This window comes from Nannobrachium achirus, assembly GCF_963921795.1.
Source record: "Nannobrachium achirus genome assembly, chromosome: 19".
NCBI classification, from domain to species: Eukaryota; Metazoa; Chordata; class Actinopteri; order Myctophiformes; family Myctophidae; genus Nannobrachium; species Nannobrachium achirus.
Window position 1 is genome coordinate 45,620,077 of NC_137826.1, and position 24,082 is coordinate 45,644,158.

The 24,082-nt window shown below is 43.4% G+C and overlaps 1 protein-coding gene across 1 annotated transcript in view; it reads right to left on the reverse strand.

Annotated features, from left to right (window-relative positions):
• LOC308304866 (disks large homolog 4-like) overlaps window positions 1-24,082 on the reverse strand; it is a gene marked incomplete at both ends in the record, with an annotated part of 136,146 nt that overhangs the window by 82,845 nt on the left and 29,219 nt on the right. The window contains 2 exons of the mRNA XM_080749494.1: window positions 4,951-5,007; window positions 13,080-13,241. Coding sequence (XP_080605620.1) covers window positions 4,951-5,007; window positions 13,080-13,241 — 219 coding nt within the window. The remainder of the gene's footprint in view (window positions 1-4,950; window positions 5,008-13,079; window positions 13,242-24,082) is intronic.

A 24,082-nucleotide genomic window follows, 5' to 3' on the forward strand; every position in this document is an offset into this window, starting at 1 on the left:
GGTGCCGCGCTGTGAGCTTGTATATCTGATTTTTCACTGGTTAAAGCATTCAATAATTCAATTTCCAATCAAATGGCTGCATTTGGAGCGACCCGCCTCACACCGCTGCTACAGCTCTAACATTTTGAAAACAAACATGGCGGCCCCCATACCCGACGCGAGTTCGCAAATAAAAGCTGTATTAAGCGAACTTTTATCTGAAATCAACAGCATCTCATAACTTAAAAGTGAACAACAGTTTGCACCTTTGGAATTTCTGTCTGGAAAAGACGTATTTGCTGTTCTGCCGACGATGTTTTGATGCGCTGATGACTACGGACTGGACCTGTCAGTCAAAGTGAGTAACTACGTCATCGTAAAGCGTTGTCTATGGAGGACTCCCAGACTCTCCCCTGGAAGAGTCTGGCTGTTGCGAGGCTACTGCTTCATCAGACAAGGCCGTCGCACAAAGTTAGTGAAAATAGCCGATCTACAAGCATACAACAGCTCGCACCGCATGGCGTTGTATGCTCTGTTTTCGATGGTTTTCACTAGTTTAGTTCATTAAAAAACGTTTTTTTCCACCCGACAACGACGATATATCTGCCACGCGACACCGACATACCACACATAGCACAGGTCTACAGTAAAATCAGACTTTATGCCTCCAGCCCAGCCCTGGCCTGGCCAGCAGCAGCACCACAGCTGACCCGTAAATAAGCAGAGGTGCCGGGCAGGAGGACAGCAGCGCTGGGGTCTGCCAGCCAGGGCAGCTAAATCACTTCACGGCCTCTAGAGACGAGCTGGCAAACACCATCTGTATGCCGAGGAGGACACTCCACCGTAGTCACAGGGACACCAACAACAACATGGAGGCAAACTGGCCTGTTGTTGTACCAAAGCATGTTCACAGCTCCACTTCGATTACACCTACAACACACACTTTAGCACAGTGGCTCTCAACCTTTTCAGGCCGTGGTCCCCAAAATAATCATAGCTGAACTGGGGACCCCCCCCCCCCCCCCCACCCTGACGAGCACTTGGAGTTGTAAGAGTTGAGACATTACATTTTGTATTACACAGTTCTATTGTGAAAACAGCAGGTCTACATGCTCACCACGCCTCACGTTGCAAGCATGTAGATCGGCTATTTTCTGTCACTAATATTTGACAATGTTTATTTTTTATTTTATTTTAGAGGTATTAAAAGGGTTTTAAAGGTCCTTAAATTGTCACTTTAGAAATGTGCAGAATCAGATACCCTTAATACACTTATACTGTATGTTGGTTTGTTTACTGTTCAGTGACAAAACAATGTTTTAAATTAAGCTAATCATCTGGGGACCCCCCAAAATAATTCGGGGACCCACAGGTTGAGAACCACTGCTTTAGCAGACGCTCTGTCTTATCCAGAGCCACTTACAGCCACTTACACAAGCACAAGATCTGAATGACGTAACCTCTTATCTCCATGGCCTAACCTTTGCCATTTTCGACAATAAAACGACACGTTTTGTGACGAGTAGAGTGCTAAGCTTGAACTCTATAGTAGTCAACAAACCGAACAAGTCACATAAAATAAGAGTGCAGAGAAAACTCTGTTGAGCAACAATGAGCCTAGTTTAGACAAATAGCATTTGTCTAAACAACATGCCATCTTATTAACATTATGTACACGGTTGAGAAAGACATTTAACAAATCTGCAAGACAATCAAGAATATATATATATATATATATACAGCATCTATTGAACAAAGGTGACAAGGTGACCTACTGTATATTTATAACTTCCCACCATATGTGTGACCACTATGGAACCCTGGCATGCGTCCAGTACATATATACAGTATATTGTCTCTCTCTCGAGTGGAAACCTCATATGTCCAAAGCTGTTAAGCGCCTGTTAGACTGGGGACTATTAATGCGGGCGTTCTCGCTTGGTTCAGTGGGGATTGCGCGCCACGGTGGAGACTCAAGCGTAATCGCTCCGCGAGTAAACGGCAGGCGGTATTTCACAAAGATGCGAGAATTTCCCGCCCGCAAGAATTTCACAGGACCGTGCCCGCTTGCCCCTCCGCCCCTCAACTTCGCCGCGCGTCCAAAAAAAATCCTAAAAGGCACTTTACTGTTCAGGATTCAAACACAAAGGCATCAAAAGTATCAGATCTACAAGCTCAAAAAGAGTTTCGAGCTTGTGGATCTGCTACTTCGGATGCTTTTGTGTGACATTGTAGTATGATCAAGTAAGGGCGTTAATTTACTCAAAAATATGGTGTTGTATGTACAGTGCACTGCATGTGTGGGCGGGGTGAGTAGGAGGAAGCATGTATGTAATCAAGAAAGTAGGTGTTTTTTTTTCTCCTCTTTTTTATTATATGAAGCCATATTAACCCTGGCTTCAAGGGACTCGTTTAATAGTGCTGAATACAGAGGTGTTAAAACGCAAACACACATGTACTGTTACTGTACATACACATGCAATGGTGCATGTGCATGTATGCATGCAGCCAAGCACATAGGCCTCATTACTAAATACATCTGATCTAAACTATGATCTTGGTTGGTCAAATCTGCTTTGTTAGCAAACATCAGCTCAATGCCTGTAACCTTTATGTTTATGGTCAAACAGGGAGTCCACAGCTTAATACATGTACCTGTTTTGTGTCAAAATTAACTTATCCTTTATCCTTCACCCTAGATATGCCTTAGCCTTAACGGCTGTCCATACTTCGACCGAAACTGAAGTTTTCTGTCAAAAGGTCCTTTTCTATCATAAAATGATGTCCCTCGTGACTTCTTAAAAGCATTAGACTGAATGAGAGTTCGGAAATGTGCACGTCGGAAAACACAACTCACCGAACATTTCGGTCTAAGTATAGACAGGCCTTTAATCCTTACCGACCAAACGTGGCAAATCTGCTATTTTTCAATAGTTAAATCACAAAACGTAATAATGCGTTCCCAGTCTAAATGGGTTAAAGTGAATCCAGAATTTATTGTGACACCCCTGAGTGCACAGGTTGTATCTCTAACAGCATACTAAATAAAACGCAGCCCTCCTTCTCTCTAGACTTCACATTCTGACTCCCAGCGTTTTGCACTGAGCACAAGATATGCTGATAGGGGACAATTGTTCTTATTGTTGTTCTGGAGCGAGCTGCATCGCCATATAAATATTCCTTTCTGTCATCACACACACAGTGTGAGACTGTGAGCCTTGCAAGCAGGACACAAATTCACAAATTGCCCCACAAGATTTTGGCAGGACTGCGAGGGAGGGCGACTACAATCTCTCTCTCTCCCTCCTTAATCATAAAAAGAAATGGTCTATTGTTTAAAAGCAGACCCTCATCCCCCCTCCTCCCCCCTCCTCCCCATCAGCCTGTTCCACTCACAAGGTTATAAAAAGGAGTCAATCCTCCACGGTCAAACAGTGACACCTGCTGGCTGGAGCCCTGACCTGCACAAAGGTGAACATTCTCTAGTCGTGTCTAAGCCAAGTCGGTGGATCTCAAAGTGGGCTTCCGAGCTCCGAGGGACCCCTGGGAGGTCCTTGAGGGGCATCCAAGGGGTCCCTACTTAAAACTATAAATACCACCTAGAAGGTGATCCAATGAGAGCATCTACTGTCTAAGAATGACTGAATGAGTATTCATATACTCATATGCAAAGCAAAGAGCTCTGGTGTAGAGGGGGAAAAGAGCAGACCAAGTACTGAGTGAAAGGCTTCTCTCTCTCCCCCACCTACAGTAACAGTATCTCTACTGTTATGAAACTAGGAAACTGTTCAGAAATCTACAACTGCCTACACTATAGACTGTTGTACATTTCTGTACTAAATCTAATCTAACAACTACAGTATGATCTTCTCTTAGATCTGGGTTGGTTCCAGACGCCAAATCATTTCAAATAGGGGGTTCGCATCTTAATACGTACACATTTATTGGGCTACTTGACCATGAACATGAGAACCACTGATCCTTCTACTGCTCTGCCACCAAACTGTGGAATGCCCTGACACCAACCATTAAAAGATGTACAGTAAATCACTGGTTTCTATCAAAACTGGCCTGGAAAAAAAAAAAGAAAAAAAAAAAAAAACATCTATCAGGGATGGTCTACAGCTGTGGTTCTCAACCTTTTCAGGCCGTGAACCGCAAAATAATCATAATCATATTTCAACTGGGGACCCCCCACCCTGACGAGCACTAAGAGTTGAGAGGCATTACATTTTGTATGACACGGTTCTATTATGAAAATAGCCTGCTATTTTCACAACTTCTGCCTCTAATATTTGCCAATTTGGCCAGTGTTTAATTTGTCATTTAAGAGGTTTCACTGGATGGGAAACTACTAGTTTCCCATCGAGAGGAGGTGCCATCCACTGTTGCTGTTTTCCCTTTTTCTCCTTTGTACATATTGTACAATATAGTGTTTTGTATTTGTTGTTGATGACATGTATGCTGTTTACATTTCTGACTAATAAAGTATTCAATCAATCAATCAATCAAAGAACATGTGATGGCTAAGAATAGCAGACTCACTCACGAGTCACGATGACAATACACACAATATAAAAACGACACGCGAATGACTTCACAACACAACACAAGAGAGAGATTACGGTATGACTGAGAGAGCGTATGAGGTGTGTTTGTGTGCATGTGTGTGTGCGTGTGTGTGTGTGTGTGTGTGTGTGTGTGTGTGTGTGTGTGTGTGTGTGTGTGTGTGTGTGTGTGTGTGTGTGCGCGCATGTGTGCATGTGTGTGTGTGTGTCATGGGACTATGTTTAGAGGACTGACTACAGATGACACAACACAAGTCATACGATGACAACAACAACAACAACAACAACGAGAACGACGGTAACGACGATGATGATCAGTTAAGACGTGACAAAGGCCCACATGGATGGAGGGGTGGGGGCGGCGGGCGCCACCACCACCGGGGGGTGCTGTGTGCACTCTTACCAGGGTGGATACTGCAGATGTGTACATGGGGGTATGGCCTGTCGACATCAACACTGGCTGTAAAAAGCAATAGAAGCAACAGTTGAGATGCAGCGATGCACAGCAGCACATCCATGGCTATTAACAGTCTAGGGCTGCACAATTCATCATGTTTTAATGTATATTGGATACTAAAGGACCTCAGCCTGCAATCTCCTAGTGTTTATACTTAATATACAATGTCAATGTTTTGTAAGAATACTCATTAAATATATAAATGCTGCTACAGTAACACAATAAATAGAATAATTTATGGATTTGACGCTGTGATCGGGAATATCTGTATCGGCAGATACTGATTCCAGTTGAATCGGTGATCGGTATCGGGCCCAAAAATCGCAATCGGAGTATCTTTACTTACAAAAGTACAAAAAGTGACAGAGAGTTGACCTTTGGGTCCTCAGACCGTCATCAACATAGAATGTAGGATAAATGCCTATGTTGGCTATAAGTAGGCAATAGGTCTGTTAAAGGTATACCCAATGGTAGAGACATTGATCAAGTGTCATCAATCAGTCCATTACCACTATCACTCTTAAAGAAGAGAACATCTAAAAGTCGTCTACACACCTTTACAACTTATATACATTGCAATACATTGCAATAATACAACTTCAGAGACTATAGAAAAGGCCACAGTTTTTGTTGAATATATCGTCGTTGTCGGGTGGAAACCTTGTATCTCCATTCTCCAAGTTTCAAATTTGTATGTTCTTTCGCAAAGTAAAGCCCTGCTTCAACGTACAAGGCCCGCCGTCGCACAAAAGTAGTGAAAACAGAAGATCTACAAGCACACAACGCCTCACATCGCGCGGCGTTGTAAGCTTGTAGATCGTCTGTTTTCACTAGTTTAATGAAAAAAATGAAAAATGCAAAACGAACGGTTTTGGACACAAGGTTTTCACCCAACAACGACAATATACCAGTAAGACTCCCTAATCGGGAGATAAGCGACCATTGGTCGCTTATCTCCACAAATAGGACAAAAGTTTGTTTTACCAATTATCAAGACATACGGGCAGTTGACAGTTTGCCATGGTTACTCATTGAAGTTGAATCTCCATATATGGAGATAACCTACGCATCACACTAAGTCTGACCTCACCAGCCCATATTTGGGCATGAGCAACTTATGTCTCCATATATGGAGATATGATGACATCACACAGTCCTCAGCCGATGATGTGGCGTGATGTCATACTGTGGATCTCCTAACAGGGCATCATCTGGGATACAATCCCTTTTATGCCCATATATGGAGATCCCTAACAGAATCCCTTTCATGCCCATATATGGAGATCTCTAACAGAATCCCTTTTATGCCCATATATGGAGATCCCTAACAGCATCCCTTTTATGCCCATATATGGAGATCACTAACAGCTAACAGAATCCCTTTTATGCCCATATATGGAGATCCCTAACAGAATCCCTTTTATGCCCATATATGGAGATCCCTAACAGAATCCCTTTTATGCCCATATATGGAGATCCCTAACAGAATCCCTTTTATGCCCATATATGGAGATCCCTAACAGAATCCCTTTTATGCCCATATATGGAGATCCCTAACAGAATCCCTTTTTTGCCCATATATTATGGAGAAATCCCTGCTCTGAGTATCTGACATCAGTGTGATGTCACCTGTTTATGCCCATATATGGAGATCCCTGCTCTGCGTATCTGGTTGCTATGGTAAACAGTTGGTTGCTAGGGTAAACAGTTGGTTGCTAGGGTAAAACCATGGTTGCTAAGGTGGTTGCTAATGTACACTAACAAACCAGCAACAACAGACTGTTGCCACAGCAACGTAGTACGTACACAAAGGTTTGTGTACACATGTGGTGTGATGTCATACTGATGCGGAGATATGAGCAGGGCAAAGGTGTGACGTGTGACGTGTGACGGACGGACGGACGGACGGACGGACGGACGGCTGGTGGAGGTTTTCATAGTAAACTGCTCCCTGAAGGTCGCAACAAGTATAGTTCTGCAATGACTAAGCATTCAACAATGCTGTCGTTTCACAATATATATTCAAAACAACTATGATTCATTTTGGTTTTAGCCATAATTGTGCAGCCCCACAGGGGATGCTGGAGGGAGGGAGCAGTCTTATTTTCCTGTCTTACTTTACTTTTCCAGAGGAAGATGGAGTGAGCATAAACATAAAGGTTATACAGGCATTGAGCTGATGTTGCTGACAAAGCAGATTCATCTACAGTACACTGATTCGTGGATAAATTAACATGGCAAACAACTGATGCTAAAATAAAACCACAACGTCAGATGATCAGAGGAATCAGGGATGGGAAGAATAACAGCAAATTAAGAGAGATATAAGAAAGGCTTGTGTTGTTTTTTTTCATGACCAGAGCATGGAGCAAACCCAGCAGGAAGCGATTGTTACTGTATATGCACTGAAAACCTGTTCTGTTACTGTATATGCACTGAGAACCTGTTCTGTTACTGTATACACTGAAACATGTTATGTTACTGTATGCACTGAGAACCTGTTCTGTTACTGTATATGCACTGAACACCTGTTCTGTTTCTGTATATGCACTGAAACCTGTTCCGTCACTGTATATGCACTGAACACCTGTTCTGTATATGCACTGAAACCTGTTATGTTACTGTATATGCACTGAGAACCTGTTCTGTTACTGTATATGCACTGAAACCTGTTCTGTTACTGTATCTGCACTGAAAACCTGTTCTGTTACTGAAAACCTGTTCTGTTACTGTATATGCACTGAAAACCTGTTCTGTTACTGTATATGCACTGAGAACCTGTTCTGTGGGGAACAGTCGCCAGAAGTAGACAATCTTGAGCCTGTAGATCGGCTATTTTCTACAACGTTTCCTAAGTATTAGAGGTTTCAAGTCAGGGGTCATCAATATGTCTGTACATGGACAATTTGGGACAAACGTGTCCGTGGTTAAGACTTGGCCTTGTCCATGGCAAATCCTACATGTTTCAGTTTTACACACCATTGTAATATTGTTGTTATTCTGATCATAAGTTACTGAATGTCAGTCTCCAGGTTTTCTTCAGAATATGTACAGTATAACACTGATTTCACTCAGAGTCACAGACCTGCGGTCGTTCAGGGCTAGAGCTCTTTATGTGTTCCTTCCTGGTAATATTATTCATTCATTTTGTATGTCCGTGGCCAAAAATGGCAATAACCCCTTGTTTAAGTGGATATCTATTTACAGTGTAGTGTACAGTAGTTTATTTACAGTACGACCATAGACATATAGTCTTCTGTCCATTAATGACCTGATCTCCATTCAGGTTTTGGAACCATGGAGCCCTTGCTTTTGGCATGTCATTGATGTCATGACGGGGGGGTTTCCCACCACACGCACGCACGCACGCACGCACGCACGCACGCACACACAAGCCATCATGACCCGCTGGTCACGACAAGGTGACTTTACTAACCTCTAGCATCCCACTGCTCCTGGGACCAGAATAGCATGGCAACATATGGACAACCATGCATGTGTGATATGCATGTGTGTGTGTGTGTGTGTGTGTGTGGGGGGGGGGGGGGGGGGGGGGGTTAGGCCTGTCACAATTATGTAATAATTGTCTAATCACAATTATTTGACATAATCACTATTATTTTGTCATAATCGTTTCCATGTTGAAAAATGTTCATATATTTTCCAACAGTTTCAAAAATAGTGGAAATAGCAGATCTACAAGCTCACAAGGTGTCACAAAGCCTGTAGATTAGGCTTCATGCCTAATAAGTCAAATATTGTATTATTGGCAGGAATGCGACAAGAATCTCCATGAATTCCCCCCCCCCCCCCCCCCCCCAGGGGACATGTGTGGCCCTGGAGCAAACTGCTCTGGGGGGGAGGGGGGGATTGGTTTCATGACATCATGTCATGATGATGTCACCATGAGACCGAGATATGACCGATTGGAGATCATCTTTCACAGTCACAATGATTTGACACCAATGTCTTTCGAGAAACAAATGGAACAATGACATCATCACCCTGCCTAGAGCAGTGGTTCTCAACCTGTGGGTCCCCAGGGGGTCCCCAAATAATTTGGGGGGGGGGGGGGGGTGGGGGGGTCCCCAGATGATTAACTTAATGTGCAACATTGTTTTCTCACTCAATCGTAAACAAACCAACATAAAATTTAAGTGTATAGAAGGTATCTGCACATTTCTAAAGTGCGCCTTTATCCAAGACACTTTGGATTCACCCATTCACACACACACTCATACACCCATGGATGCAAGTACAGTACCATGCAAGGCACCAACCTGCTCATTGGGAGCAATTAGGGGTTCAGAGTCTTGCTCAAGGACACTCCCACACTAACTCTGGGGAGCCCCTCTACCTCCTGAGCCAATGCCGCCCAGCAATTATCACCGCAATTCTATTACAGTTATTATCAGTGCAAGGTCCACTCCCACCGCCCTGTATTTACAATTCTTGATGCAGGGGGTGTAAAAGGCCTGTGTGAAACCTATTGACCAGTGGGCATATCTCTGTTTAAGGGCATGGGGCATAAAACTAACTAGTTTGAGGAGCAGTTCACCATGCAATGCTCTTGTATTTATTCATGTCAAGGAACCGCAGATTGAGGGCATGCTAACTATTTGATAAAGCTTCAAGTGGCCCGGCGAACCAATCAATGCCCATAGTTAAGTACTGTTATTTGTCACTGGTGTCTGTTGGTGCTTGAAATAAGAACCCTTCTGGCCCTCGGCACATAGAAAACCGAGGCCTTGCACCGCTCAGAGATTCACAGAATCGCAATGGTTCTGCAAACAAAGAATAGCTTGAAATAAAACAAATGAATACCTATGGGGAATAGGGATGGGACGATATGAACATTTCATATCACGATTATTGTGACAAAAGAAATCTCGAATTAAGATATTATCGCGATAATCAAAATTATCCTGGGGCGGAACATTTGCCAAAAAATAGCCAATCTACAAGCTCACAACGCGTTGCAACGCACACATTTGATAGAGTGGGAAAAAGACGGTATCAAGTAGGTATATTAGTAAAAGTACCTTTTACCAATAGAGTGTGTAAATGGTACTGCACATGCAGCTCAGCAAATAAAAGGTGAATTGATCCCAGTGCATGACGGAGGACGATATCACGATAAATGAAACCTCCACGATGCGATTATCGTGAGTGTTTTTATCACGATAAACGATAATATTGCTTATCGTCCCATCCCTAATGGGGAGTGATCTGGCCACTAATTTCACCGTGTTTGTGTTACAACACACCAATTCAGTCCTGCTGCGTGATGTTCAAGAAAACCAATTTGCAGGATCAATTCTCGAGAGGCCACTTGTACACCGGTTGCCTCTGTGCATGGAGATGAACAGAAGCTATACTGCGCATAGTGTCCCTTTAGCAGAAGGTGAAGTGGGAATACTATCGCCTACACACCTGTTCTGCATTAGTAGCTACAGTATGTCGTTAATTAAAGGGACCGTGTCCTCATGTTCCTGCTAATGTTCAGGTGTATCCTGTGACTGTCCTGTCCTGTCCTGTTCTGCTGTCATCTGTCCTGTGTGTCCTCTGTGTCCTCCTTCCAGGGACGTGCTGGGCCCCTGATTCAGCCCAGGAAAAAGAGTTGGAGAGGCCCTCATTGCGCGCTATAGAGAGAGATCTCTCTCTATAGCGCTGCTGCTACTCAAAGATTTGCCATTTCAGATCATGACAAGTGACAAGCCAGTGGGCCAATTACATGAGTTATATTTCGTTGTTGTCGGGTGGAAACCTTGTATGTCCAAAACCGTTTGTTTTGTATTTATCATTTTAAAAACGATTTAAACTAGTGAAAACAGCCGATCTACAAGCACAAAACGCCTCGCACCGCGAGGCGTTGTGTGCTTGTAGATCTGCTGTTTTCACTACTTTTCACTACTTGTATGATGAAGCAGGGCTTTGCTTTGTGAAAAAAATTACAAATTTGAAACTTGGAGATACGAGATTTCTGCCTGACAGTGACGATTTACTTTGTTGGCCGCCCAACCCCCAAAATGGAACGACGGTCGACATTTTATTTTAATTTTTTTCCCAATGGCCAGCACGTCCCTGCCTCCCTCCTGTGACATCAACTTCAGTGCCTGCCTGCCTGCCTGCCTGCCTGCCTGCCTGCCTTCCTGCCTGCCTGCCTGCCTGCCTGCCTGTCTGTCTGTCTCACTGGATTTGCATATCGTCTCTTTCGGGCACAAACCTCCGATATACGTTTTATTTATTTTCTTAAATAAATCAGTGCTATTGAACACCCTTTAAGTCTGTGTGTGCGTTTTACAAATACTGAACCGATGAAAAGTATTAAAAAGTGCTACTGACTAAACCTCCTAACTGCAGTGGATCCTCAAACTGTCGTTGAAAACACCTACTGTAACTCCAACTCAGGTTAACAACCTGTTCAGTAAGTCCATCTAGCCTTATTAGCCATGACATAACCAATGGAATAATTAAGACAATGAAGAATAACACATGCATCAGTCACCAGGAGCAGAATCTAACTTAGAGTTTGTATCAAGAACTTAAACAATTTAACAATTTAACAACATTGTCTGGGGTGCACACTAAAGTCAGAGTAGATAAAATAACATCTTCGTCTAGATCAGATATTTTTGGTCTACTGACAGTACTTACTTTACAACAGTGTTGTACGGCAGAGTATACATTCAGCGTTATTATTACACACAGTCATTGCATGTGGATGATAACAACTATTGCATTTACACTCTGCTACCAATGTGTCCAAATGCGTCTTATATAGCCTGCTTGATGTGGTCGATAAAATCAGATTGCAATCAGTAGTCAATTCATTACAGGTTCACACTACTTTATAATCTCCATCTCCAAATGAAATGCAAATTACCGAGGTGTACTGTATACTTAAGTTGGGGTGTAAAGGTGATAATAGAAGTAAAGCGGCTAAATGCAGCATATCCTAATTAATATGTACATTAATATTCATATATGCATTTCTGTAGGATTAGCACAGGTAAAGGACTAATTTAAAAGGGGAAACGCTGCTCTCAAACTATGAAAAGGGGTAAGAGGGCTTCTGTAAAGAAAAAAGCTCCCGAGCTGTCAGGCATGTTGCTATGCATGGACGAGTGTGATTATTGACGACTGTTGAACTCAATATTAATATGCATTTCTCTCCTATAATTGTCTTTCTCTTCTGATCCTGGGTGTGAACCGGAAGGCATGCTGTGACTGACTGATTGCACAAAGCCCAAAAAACAACAACAACAACTCCTCCACCAAACTGCTTCGACAACAACCCTATAGTCGTAATAAAGCACATTTGATTCTTTAAGCTGTCCTCATTTCAAGCATCACCCGAATTTGATACCATTCATCGCTGAAGAAAATCACCACAAATAGAAGACATTTTACTAACAAATACCTCTTTTATATCAACATATTAACATAAGAGATATCATTGTGGAGGGGTGGAGGGGCCTTAATTATTTTTTACTTTACCTATTGAAAAATAGCAGATTTACAAGCTCACAGCGAGCTTGTAGATCTGCTATTTTTGAAAAGTCGTGAAAATTGTGTGCAAATCTTTGAATACCACAAATAGAAGAAATTTTACTAACAAATACCTCTTTCATATCAACAAAATTGTGTGGAAATCTTTGAATATATGTATAAGCAAACGTTTGTAACTAAAATTTTGCTTCTGGGGGGTCCCTGGAACTAAATATTTAGAGATGGGGGTCCGTGGCCAATATACATCATTTTGGGAGTCCTTGACATGAAAAGGTTGGAGCACCACTGACATAGAAACATAGGTTTTTCTAAGCCTTAGAAGGATTTAGAAGATGAATCGAATCAATATATTCAAAGACTTGCACACATTAATACATTTTTCAAAAAATAGCAGATCTACCAACTTGTATATCTGCTATTTTTTGAATAGTTAAAGCATTCTTAATGGTTAAAGTGGTTCAAATCTTAAGTGAAACAGATTTGTATTCAGACCTAAATGGCTTTTAACAGGTACAGTGTGTGTGTGTGTGCGTGCGTGTGTGCGTGCGTGCGTGCGTGTGTACCTTAACAGGAGAGATGTGTGTGTGAGGGGTGTATCCGTGCAGTGCCTCCATGGCTGCTAGGTTCTTGTCACTCATGTGAAGCATCTCAGCGCTCTTCCCTGGAGCCAGGTGTGCTGGGCTGTGCTCCAAGGGGGGGGTCTCCTCATCCTGGTACCGGTACTTCTACAGAGACACACAGAGAGAGAGAGAGAGTTCATATATCGTCATTGTTGGGCAGAAACCTTGTATCTCCAATGTTTTTTCGTAAATTAAAGCCCTGCTTCATCATACAAAAGTGTCGCACAAAAGTAGTGAAAATAGCAGATCTACAAGCACACAACGCCTAGCGGTGCAATGCGTTGTATGCTTATAGGTCGGCTATTTTCACTATTTCAAGTCGTTTTCAAAAATAATAACAAGAGAGGAAGAGGGTTCATATAATACAGTATGTCTATAGGTCTCCTCATACCGGTACTTCTACAGAGAGACACAGAGAGAGAGAGGGTTCATATATCGTCACTGTCTATGTCTCCTCAGTCCTCATCCTGGTACAGGTGCTTCTACAGGGAGGGAAAGACAGTGAAAGTGATCAGCCTATGGTGCCCGTACAAAGGTTAAGATGGACTGACACTTTGACTGAGTGACACTTAACAAAAGATACTTCCAAGTGTTGTTGAAAGTAGGGTATCGTCATTGTCGGGTGGAAACCTTGTATGTCCAAAACCGTTTGTTTTGTATTTATCATTTTTAAAATGATTTAAACTAGAGAAAACAGGCGATCTACAAGCACACAACTCCTCGCGGGTTGTGTGCTTGTAGATCAGCTGTTTTCATTACTTTTGTGCAAAGGCCTTGTGTGATGAAGCAGTGCTTTACTTTGCGAAAAAATGTACAAATTTGAAACTTGGAGATACAAGGTTTCTGCCCGACAGTGACGGTATGCATCTTTGCACGTAGGAAACTCGGTCCTGAGCGTCCTGTGCCAGACGCCAGACCTGCACGTGTGCAACATAACTTTGAATAAAAAGAACAGATCGAGTACAAGCTAACATCCTCTACCATTGCAAAGTGTTGATTGATTGTAGATACAGTATATGTTCTTCTTGTGCTTGTGACAACCTTCTACTCTGCCGTTTAATGGGCTGCACCGCTCACAAATATAATATAAGATCCCCAAACATTTTGATCCCAAAAGACCATATGGTGATAATAATGTGTCTGACATGGAAGGAAGGGTGGGTAGACTGGATAGCAGAGTGAGAAGGAAGGGTGGATAGACTGGATGTTGGATAGCAGAGTGAGCTCATGTTCTGAAGCTTCTTCCTTTCCATCAGACCGTTCAGTGTAGAGGACACAGAGCACAGCTGAAGGACACAACGGTCGCGTCGGTTCAACACAGTGACTTAACGCACGCTAATCACATCATCACTGCTCAGGGGACGTTTACTGTGATGTGGAAATTAAGTGTGAGGACGGCATATCGTCTCTGTCGGGTGGAAACCTCATATGTCCAAAAAACTAATCCAAATCCATATTCACGATTCAAATTCAAAAGCATCAAAAGTAGATCTATGCAGATCTGCTACTTTTTGACTTTTGGTGCTTTTGCGTGATGCTGAAGTGTGATCAAAACATGGAGATACTGTGGAAGGTTTCTGCCCGACACCGACGATATTACAGAGCATATTTTCGCCAGGCGGATATATTTTATTCTCGGCTATATTCTCGGTCGGATATATTTCATTTTTACAGAGAAGGTGGGGTCCTGGGACCTCTCCCACCGTAGAGAATAGTATTTCAACACAAAACAGCGTTTGCTTCGATGAGAAGTGAAATTGTTTCCTTTTGGGTTTTTTTTTTTACAGTTGGAGACCTTGTACGGTATTGGCGGATTCCATCTATTGGAATAGCACCAGTATAACTATGAATAGCACAGAGAGTTAGCCAGAACGGGGGCAGACCTCCATTCAGAAACACCCCATTCAGAAATAACCCCACTGAGGTTAGGGTTTAGGTTAGGTTTAGGTGACACCTCCATTTAGAATAATGGAAGTCAGTCTTCTGAATGGCAATGGATCATGCCTGGTAAACCCAACACCATCCATTCAGCATGGATTAAAGGCATAATAATACATCCTAAATGTGCAATTTGTGAAACATTATGGGAGACCTCCCCCCACACACACGTTTACACATCGGCACTCCGAAACATTGCTATTCCGACCTTAACCCTAACCTCAGTAAAACGCTGCTAACCTGCATGGTGAAATGCTAACCTGCTAACAACTAAACCAGGGGTCTTCAACAGGGGGTCCTCAGAGTTACTAAAGGGGGTCCTCCAAATCATTGTGTGATAGAAACTTTATTTTTTCTACACTAACCTCTTGAACCCTATAGTAGTATCCCTATTCTGTGTGGAACATTAGCCAAAAAATAGCCGATCTACAAGCTCACAAAGCCTCGCGCTGTGAGGCGTTGTGAGCTTGTAGATCCGAGAGAAAAGAAGAGCAGACAAAGTATTTACGATTCAAGTCGTTCAATGTCTAAAAATACACATTAATCCAACAACCTACACTGATGATAGTGTAGTCAAACAAGTCTAAGCTGTCTCAGAAATCTGTACAATTTTATACAATACATAGTGGGGGTCCCTGCTTCATATCTCTCTAAGCTAAGGGGTCCTTGGCCTGAAAACATTGAAGACCCCTGGAGTAAACAATTAACACAATATGTTCTGCATACTGCCAACCAGGTGAAGAAATCACAGATTGAGGCTTTAACCTTTGATTTGATATGAAATATCAGAAACAATTAAGATTTCATGGAAGATGTTTCTGAACATATTGCTATAGTTTATAGACCACTTCAAATAAGAACCGAAAGCAGCAGCCTGTCTAAGCTTGTAGATTTCACTGCACAACACGCTTCCATAGAAGACATGCTGGCAGCGGTGGAGACTGAGAACTTTAATCCATCCATTCCTTCACTGATGCCCCGCGCACGCCTGGGCATCCTGCCAGCATCATGCCCACTCACTGGTCTCTGCCTGCGTAAACCCACCCCCATCCATCCATCCATCCATCCATCCATCCATCCATCCATCCCTCCATCCATACAGTTTAGGCATTTAGCAGATGCTTTTAATCCAAAGCGACTTACAATAGGGCTGTCACGATTATGACATTTTACATGACGATTAATTGTCACTCAAATAATTGCGATTAACGATTTAATTGTGTTTCTGTCATTGACAATTACATTCCTGTTTGGCTTTTAGGCTTTGAAGTTGCACAAGCAGATATGACACATAACCTAAATATACAAAGAACATAATTACATATTTGACAACTTTATACTTGAAAAAGAACCTTGAAAGTGGAAATAGCCGATCTACAAGCTCACAACACGTCGCATCGCGACGCGCTGTGAGCTTGTAGATCTGCACATCAATATAATAAGATAAGATAAGATGTCAGTACATCAACAACAATACAACAAATGCATAGGAATATCAATCTATAATAATAATAACATAGGTAGACCCCCCCACCTAATCAGTAAAAAACGTCTAAAACCTAAAAAAAAGAAAAGGCTATCTAGATTCATGTGTGGTCTTCGAGGGAAGGGAAGTGTTACAGTAGTGCTGTGGGTTTAGGTGGAGTCTGAAGAGGTGCGTCTTCTGTCCACAGTGAGTTTATTCCACAGTTTGGGGGCCAGGAGGGCCCCCAAATCCATCCATTCATCCATCCATCCCCTCAGCGATGCCCTGGCCGTGCCGTGCATGCCCGGGCACCGTGCCAACGTCATCATCATGCCCACTGTGCTGGCTGGCAGCTCAAACAGTAGACCAGCTTTAGGATAAGACAGTAAAACTGTGGTTCAAGCAGCGTAACATACCGTTGCTGTGGGATAGAAAACCTGTATCTCAATATTTCAAAATGTTCAAGTTTGTTTTGTAAATTAATTTGTATCCCACAATTGTTGTAACCCATTTCTTTTTTCACCCAGTGTCAATTATCTAATGTAATCCTAGGCACTACTCTCCCTCTGCCAACCTGGGGAGAGCAACGGACTGACCTCATGCTTACTTCTATGCATGAGGAGTCCAAGCCGCTGCTTTTCATCTATCAGGGGGGAGTTTCCCCGGTTGGACGTAGCGCGTGGAAGGAACATGTCATTCCAAGCAGTTCCTTTCCCCTCCATCAGTATAGCGACCAGGATTACTGCATGTACTGTAGGGCACCTACCCTCATGAACACCAGCGGGAATCAAACCCAGAAGCTGTGAAGCGACAGCACTACCGACTGCGCCACCGTGCGCCCCGATCTGCTACTTTTGATGCTTTTGTGCCTATTGTACATTCATTTACAAAAAAAAAAAAAACATATAAAGTTAGAATATGGAGATAAGAGGTTTCTGCCCGACAGCGACGATATACAAGGTTTCCACTGGACCGCGACGACATTGCAGTGCTGCTGAGGTGCCATATATCCCACTCATCCTTAGAGGAGATCATGTATTATGTAAGCGTGAAACAGAATGTATGATTCTCCTCCTCACGAGGGATATGTGGAATATGTATGAATTCATATATTTTCACTCCACTCACATCCAGGAACATTTGAATATCTGATCTGTTTTCATGCTGCTTTTCTTCTTCTTTCACCTCGTACTGTACCGGATTGTTCTTTTTGCACCGCGTGGGCTTACAGTATCTATGCCTCAATACATACATTTACTATTTCGACATTTTACTGTAAAATAGTTTAGGCCCACTGGCCTACTGGTCCAGGCGCATACCACATAGGCATTGCCGGTTCGATTCCCGATCCGGACAACCTTTGCCGAATGTCACTCCCCATCTCTCCCCCCATTTTCTGTCAGTCTACTGTCCTATCAAATAAAGGCATAAAAAGACCCCAAAACCTTTCAAATAGCCGATCTACAAGATCTCATTGTAGATGAGCTATTTTGACTATTTTAAAATGTTTTATTTTATTTTATTTTTTTAAATAGTACAAAATGCCATAAAGTTTAAGCATAAGAGGTAACCTAATCATGTACAAACAATACCTGCTAGTTCTTGTACTTTATGTCTGACCTCATGTATAAATTATTTATTGACATTAATTTATTGACAACAGTAAGGCTCTTGTGTTAATAAAAGCCTATAATATAATCAAACAACAAGAGAGCAGACAAACATATACACAATACATACTGTAACTGCCACATTTTGCTCATTATATCTAACCTCGTGCACAGTATTACTGCTACTTTTTGTACCTTATGTCGAAGCACATGTACAGATCCACTAGTTTTTATGCTATAATATCTATAATGTACGTATCTTAGATTTTATTTTAACCTGTTTCTTTCATGTGCTATAATAGTTAATTCACAAAGAAGTGATGTGACAATAATAAATGTGGTTCCGATTGTGATCCTATTATGATGCATGGAGTACACACACACACACACACACACACACACACACACACACACACACACACACACACACACACACACACACACACACACACACACACACACACACACACACACACACACACACACACACACACACACACACACACACACACACACACACACACACACACACACACACACACAGGGTAGTGCTGGCCATTGGGAAAAGCGGGACAACTGGTTCATTCCTGGTCGGTCCAGGCCGGCCATTAGGAAAAAATTAAACTGTTTGCACAAAAGTAAAAATGAAACTGTTTGCATAAAAATAGTGAAAACAGCAGATCTACAAGCACACAACGCCTTGCGGTGCGAGGCGTTGTGTGCTTGTAGATCGGCTGTTTTCACTACTTTAAATCATTCTTAAAATGATAAATACAAAACAAACGGTTTTGGACCACCCGACAACGATGAAATATAACTCTGTTATTGGCCCACTGGCTTGTCACTTTGTCACAAATCTTTGAGTAGCAGCAGCGCTATAGAGAGAGATCTCTCTCTATAGCGCACAATGAGGGCCTCTCCAACTCGTTTTCCCGGGCTGATTCAGGGGCCCAGCACGTCCCTGCACACAGTACATGTTAAGCCCTGTCCCACAGGTCTGCATCACAGCGTGTCCACGTCATACACACATATAGTCCAGAAGGTGGCCAGCATGAGGATTGGGGAGGGGGATCCTGAGGGGTTACAGAGCTATGGCTGTTCCTTCTGTGCACCAGCAACTAGAATCCACTCAGCAGCTCCTAAACACACCCACTGAGAAGTTACACTTCTGGACATAAATACCAGTAAGATGTCCCAAAGGGCGAGAAGAGACTGACACAATATGTCCATTATGGGCATTCCCAGATATGGGCTTAATACTGATCTGGGACGGGTTCCCTTTCCGACACATCCCCATTCCGAACACCAGGTTAGCATTCACCAGTGACAGCAGGTTAGCATTTCACCAGGTTAGAATTCACCAGCCGACAGCAGGTTAGCATTTCACCAGGTTAGAATTCACCGGCGAAGGCAGGTTAGCATTTCACCAGGTTAGCATTCCCCAACCGCCAGTTTTACTGAGGTTAGTGTTAGGGTTAAGGTTAGGTTTTAGGTGGTCGGAATATCAATGTGTCGGAGTGTCGGTATGTAACCGATGACATCAGGGATTTTGGCCATATACGGTCTCATATGACATGAGACATGACAGACGGACAGACATGATCAGCAGGTTTTCATACTAAACACGACCTACTGTACAGTCGCATTGATGTCCACTCTACTCCAGTGGGGAAAAGGGGGGGGAGGGGGGGGGGGGGGGGGGGGCGTTTCTCCTCTCGGTTTCCTTTTCACAGGCAGACGGAGATGGGAGGGAGGGGGGAGAGGGGGGGTGGGGGCATGGTCTCGGATGCAGGGCTGCCTAGCAACCAACCGACGGACCGGCAGACCCAGACCGACGGACCGGGGGAAGGAAGAGAGAGAGAGCAGATTGCTGCTCTGCCGACAGCAGAGAGGGGAGGGGAGGGGGCTTGGGGTGAGGGGAGAGGGGGGCGGACAGCCACGGTGAAGCTGGATCACATTACACTGAGGCAGCAAGAAGCAGAGAGAGAGATAACGGAGAGAGAGAGAGAGAGAGAGACAGAGAGAGAGAGAGAGAGAAAATGAAGGTGGGGTGGTGGGGGGGGGGGGGGAGGGGGGGGGGGTGGACAATGGAAAAGAAAGCAAACAGCCGGAGAGAGAATGAGAGCTAATTATGTTGACTAAGACTAAATGACCATAGTACTGAGCCCTTGGGAATCTGGTCAACTAAGCATATATGGGTTTAAGTGGATGATGTCAAGAGAGAGAGTGAAATATGGAATGATAACTGAACGCTGATTGTGTTAACAGAACACAGAACACAGAGAGGGAGAGAGGAAGAGGGAGAGGGAGAGGGAGAGGGAGAGGGAGAGGGAGAGAGCATGGATTAAAGCTAAATAAAATCTTACGACTGATTTGTGTCCTAGCGTGTGATTATGTGAACCATTGTGAAGGGAGTGACATCACACTAGCGTTGTGTTTCTATCATGGTTAAAATGGAGTTTGAAGTTACAATGGGTGTGTATGGGGAGAAGCCCTAGAGGAGGGCCTGGTAACATTTACATCAAATATCTAAATACTGAATGAAGCAAACTAAAAACTGTTCAGGGTGTTCATAAAAGCCTGATTGGACGATAAAATGTTTTTTTTTTTTTTTTTTTTTTAAGTGAAATATCCCTTTAACTATTACAAAATAGCATATAATAAGCTCACAGCACGGCACAGACTGCCGCTCTGCGAGCTTGTAGATCTGCTATTTTTGAAAACTGGGAAACTGAAAAAAACGTACTTCTTAAAATAAATTCATCATGCCTGTTGCTAAGGTATGGCAACATGACTGGTGTCTTGCACGTGCGAAGGCTGAACTGACGCCACTGGGAGAAAGGCGGAAAAAGGGAAAAAAAGTAAACTAGAGAGAAGAGCTAAGGGAGCGTCAGGAAAGTGCAGGAGGGAATATGAGTCAGAGTGATGTCAACAGGGACAGACAAGAGCAGGGAGATGTGTGTGGAGTGGTAATTGAAATCTGAAGAGTGTTCAATTAACAGAGACCCAATTAACATTTACATCAGAGCTCTATTAACACTGTCATTGGACAGGCAGTGTCAGGTGACAAGGACATGATGACCTTGGGGTTAACAGCATGTGTTGCCAGATTGTGCGAGATAAACATAAGCAACCAGTTCTAGGAAAACAAGACAGAAAGAACTGAATAATAACACATGAGCACTTTAAAGCTATACTGTAGGCTATGCAATACATCACCGATATATGACACCCTATTATGGGCATTCCCAGATATGGGCTTAATATTGATCACATCAGGGATCTCCATATATGGGCATAAAAGGGACATGGACAGAATTAATTTGCAAGTGTGGTTGCCGTGACGCGAGCCACACTTGAATTCACATGAATTCTGTCTTGGCCATATATGGAGCGTGACATGAGGTGTGACTGACTGACACACATGAGCTGCAGGTTATGCAACCTATGGACGCAACAAACAGACAAAGCCAGAGGATCAGTTAATACCGCTCCAAAAAATAATGATGAAGTCATTTTCAATCTGTCCTAATAGAAAGGATAAATGGATATTCTCTGTCAAGTTTTCCTTGTACATGGGTTGCCCGCTGGGCGCCTACTGGTAAGGGCGCATACCACTGAGGCATTGCCACATAGGCATGGATGCCTGCCGGCGGCGCCGGTTCGATTCCCGATCCGGACGACCTTTGCCGCATGTCTCTCCCCTCCTTTCCTGTCAGTTAACTGTCCTATCAATAAAGGTATAAAAAGCCCAAAAACGAATCTTAAAAAGTTTTCCTTGAGCATACCGTAACATGACTGAATGTAAGGTTCTCTAAAAATGTCATTCAGGGGAGCCTGGATGAACATTTTATTTGCAGGGTTTCCCTGAGCCCCAGAAATGTGCTAAAACAAATCATTATGAAGCTGCACAGGTGACATAGTGTGAACCTGGTGCTGGAGTTTGGAATGACTTCTAAATGACCTGAATGAATGAATGGGAGAGGGAGCATTACGGTAGACAGACTGCTGTACCCTGGGTTTCATCATCACCTCATTTACATTGAGTCGCCAAGGATTGTGCAATTGAGCAGATCACCTGGGTACGGCCTAAAACTCACTCAATTCTTTCTTTCCCCCCATGTCAGGGACGTGCTGGGCCCCTGATTCAGCCCGGGAAAAAAAGAGTTGTAGAGGCCCTCATTGCGCGCTATAGAGAGAGATCTCTCTCTATAGCTATCAAAGATTTGCCAATTCAGATCATGACAAGCCAGTGGCCAGTGGGCAGTGGGCAGTGGGAAAACAGCCGATCTACAAGCACACAACGCCTCGCACCGCGAGGCGTTGTGTGCTTGTAGATCTGCTGTTTTCACTACTTTTGTGCGGCAGCAGGGCTTGGACCGGCCGTGAATGAACCTGCCGTTCGGGAGTTGTCCCGCTTTTCCCAATGGCCAGCACGTCCCTGCCCCATGCTTTCTCCTCCTTTCCTCCGTGACCTAGAAACAAACGTTTATTCCCACATTTCAGCCTGCGTCCCGATACAATTTACAGTTTACAATTCAGGCATTTAGCAGACGCTCTTAATGCAGAGCGATTTACAATAAGCAAGGACAGCACACGGTAATACATCAAATGCATAGAAATTGTATTCTAGGATCATAGGTAAACTAAGAACCTATGATCAGTGTAACAGTAGAATAACCAAACAAAAATCAATAATCTGAAACTATACACACTATAGGAGGATCAACAATGACTACATAACATACAGTAGGGCAGGCTACTATCTAATTACATTTTAGCCTTTGCATAAGCATTTAAGGTCATCAAGGCTATAGGGACTTGAACCCCACATTGCCTCCAATGAGTCGGTCGGTGATAGAGTGGCTTTCCACCATCGGGGGGGAAGAGCGGACGCTGGCCGGTTGGCTGTTCGCTACTTCACCTCCCAACAGGCACGTGCACACATAGACATCAAAGGGGGCTTGAGCCCCTGCCCTTTTAGCCGTCTGTAAAAAGTGCCCTTTCCAGACGATAAATGCAGTTTTTACTGTGGCAAAAGAAATGCAAATGCCCTGTTTCCATGCCACACCTGAAGGCAGCATTCATGATAATTGCCTTTTCCTGAACTTGAATGCAGCGTCTTATGTTGAAAGAATTGCCCTCTGTGTAGAAATCCATGCCGTTACGCCACATCTCCAGTATTGACTTGATTATGCTTAGTTCAGTGTAGTATCGTGCACCGAAAATAGCCGACCTCCAAGCTCACAACGCGTCGCCCTGCGACACGTTGTGAGCATGGAGGTCTGCTATTTTCGAAATACCGTATCCACCAAAAGGCAGAGAAAGTTTCAGCCCCTGCCTCTCTAAATGAATGAACCATTGTGAGGTGCTTTGATTCATTCATTATCATCACCAATCAATCTGTGCATTACACAAAAGACACCATTTTGGCTCCTACATACAGTATATCCTCATATGAGAGTCCATACAGTAGATCAGGGGTCTTCAACAGGGGGTCCGGGACCCATAGGGGGTCCTCAGAGTTACTACAGGGGGTCCTCCAAATCTTTGTGTGATAGAAACTTTTTTGCCCTCCTTTTGTATATTAACCACTTGAGCCCTAGCGTCCATATTCTGAGAACTTTAGCCAAAAATAGCAGATATACAAGCTCACAACGCCTCACAGCGCGAGGCGTTGTGAGCTTGTAGATCGGCAGTTGACTGTGCGGTCATTGTGCTGTGAAAAGATGAAACCATATGGAATCCATGTAAAGGTGTGGGGGTCCCTGCTTCATCTCTCCGTCAACTAAGGGGTCCTTGGCCTGAAAACGTTGAAGAGCCCTGCAGTAGATTCATTCCTACTGCACATTCTGTGACGGATGCTAAAGGGTGTATGAAAATATAACTGCAAACGGTTACAGTTATATGTCAGGGGACAGGGAAGCGTGCTG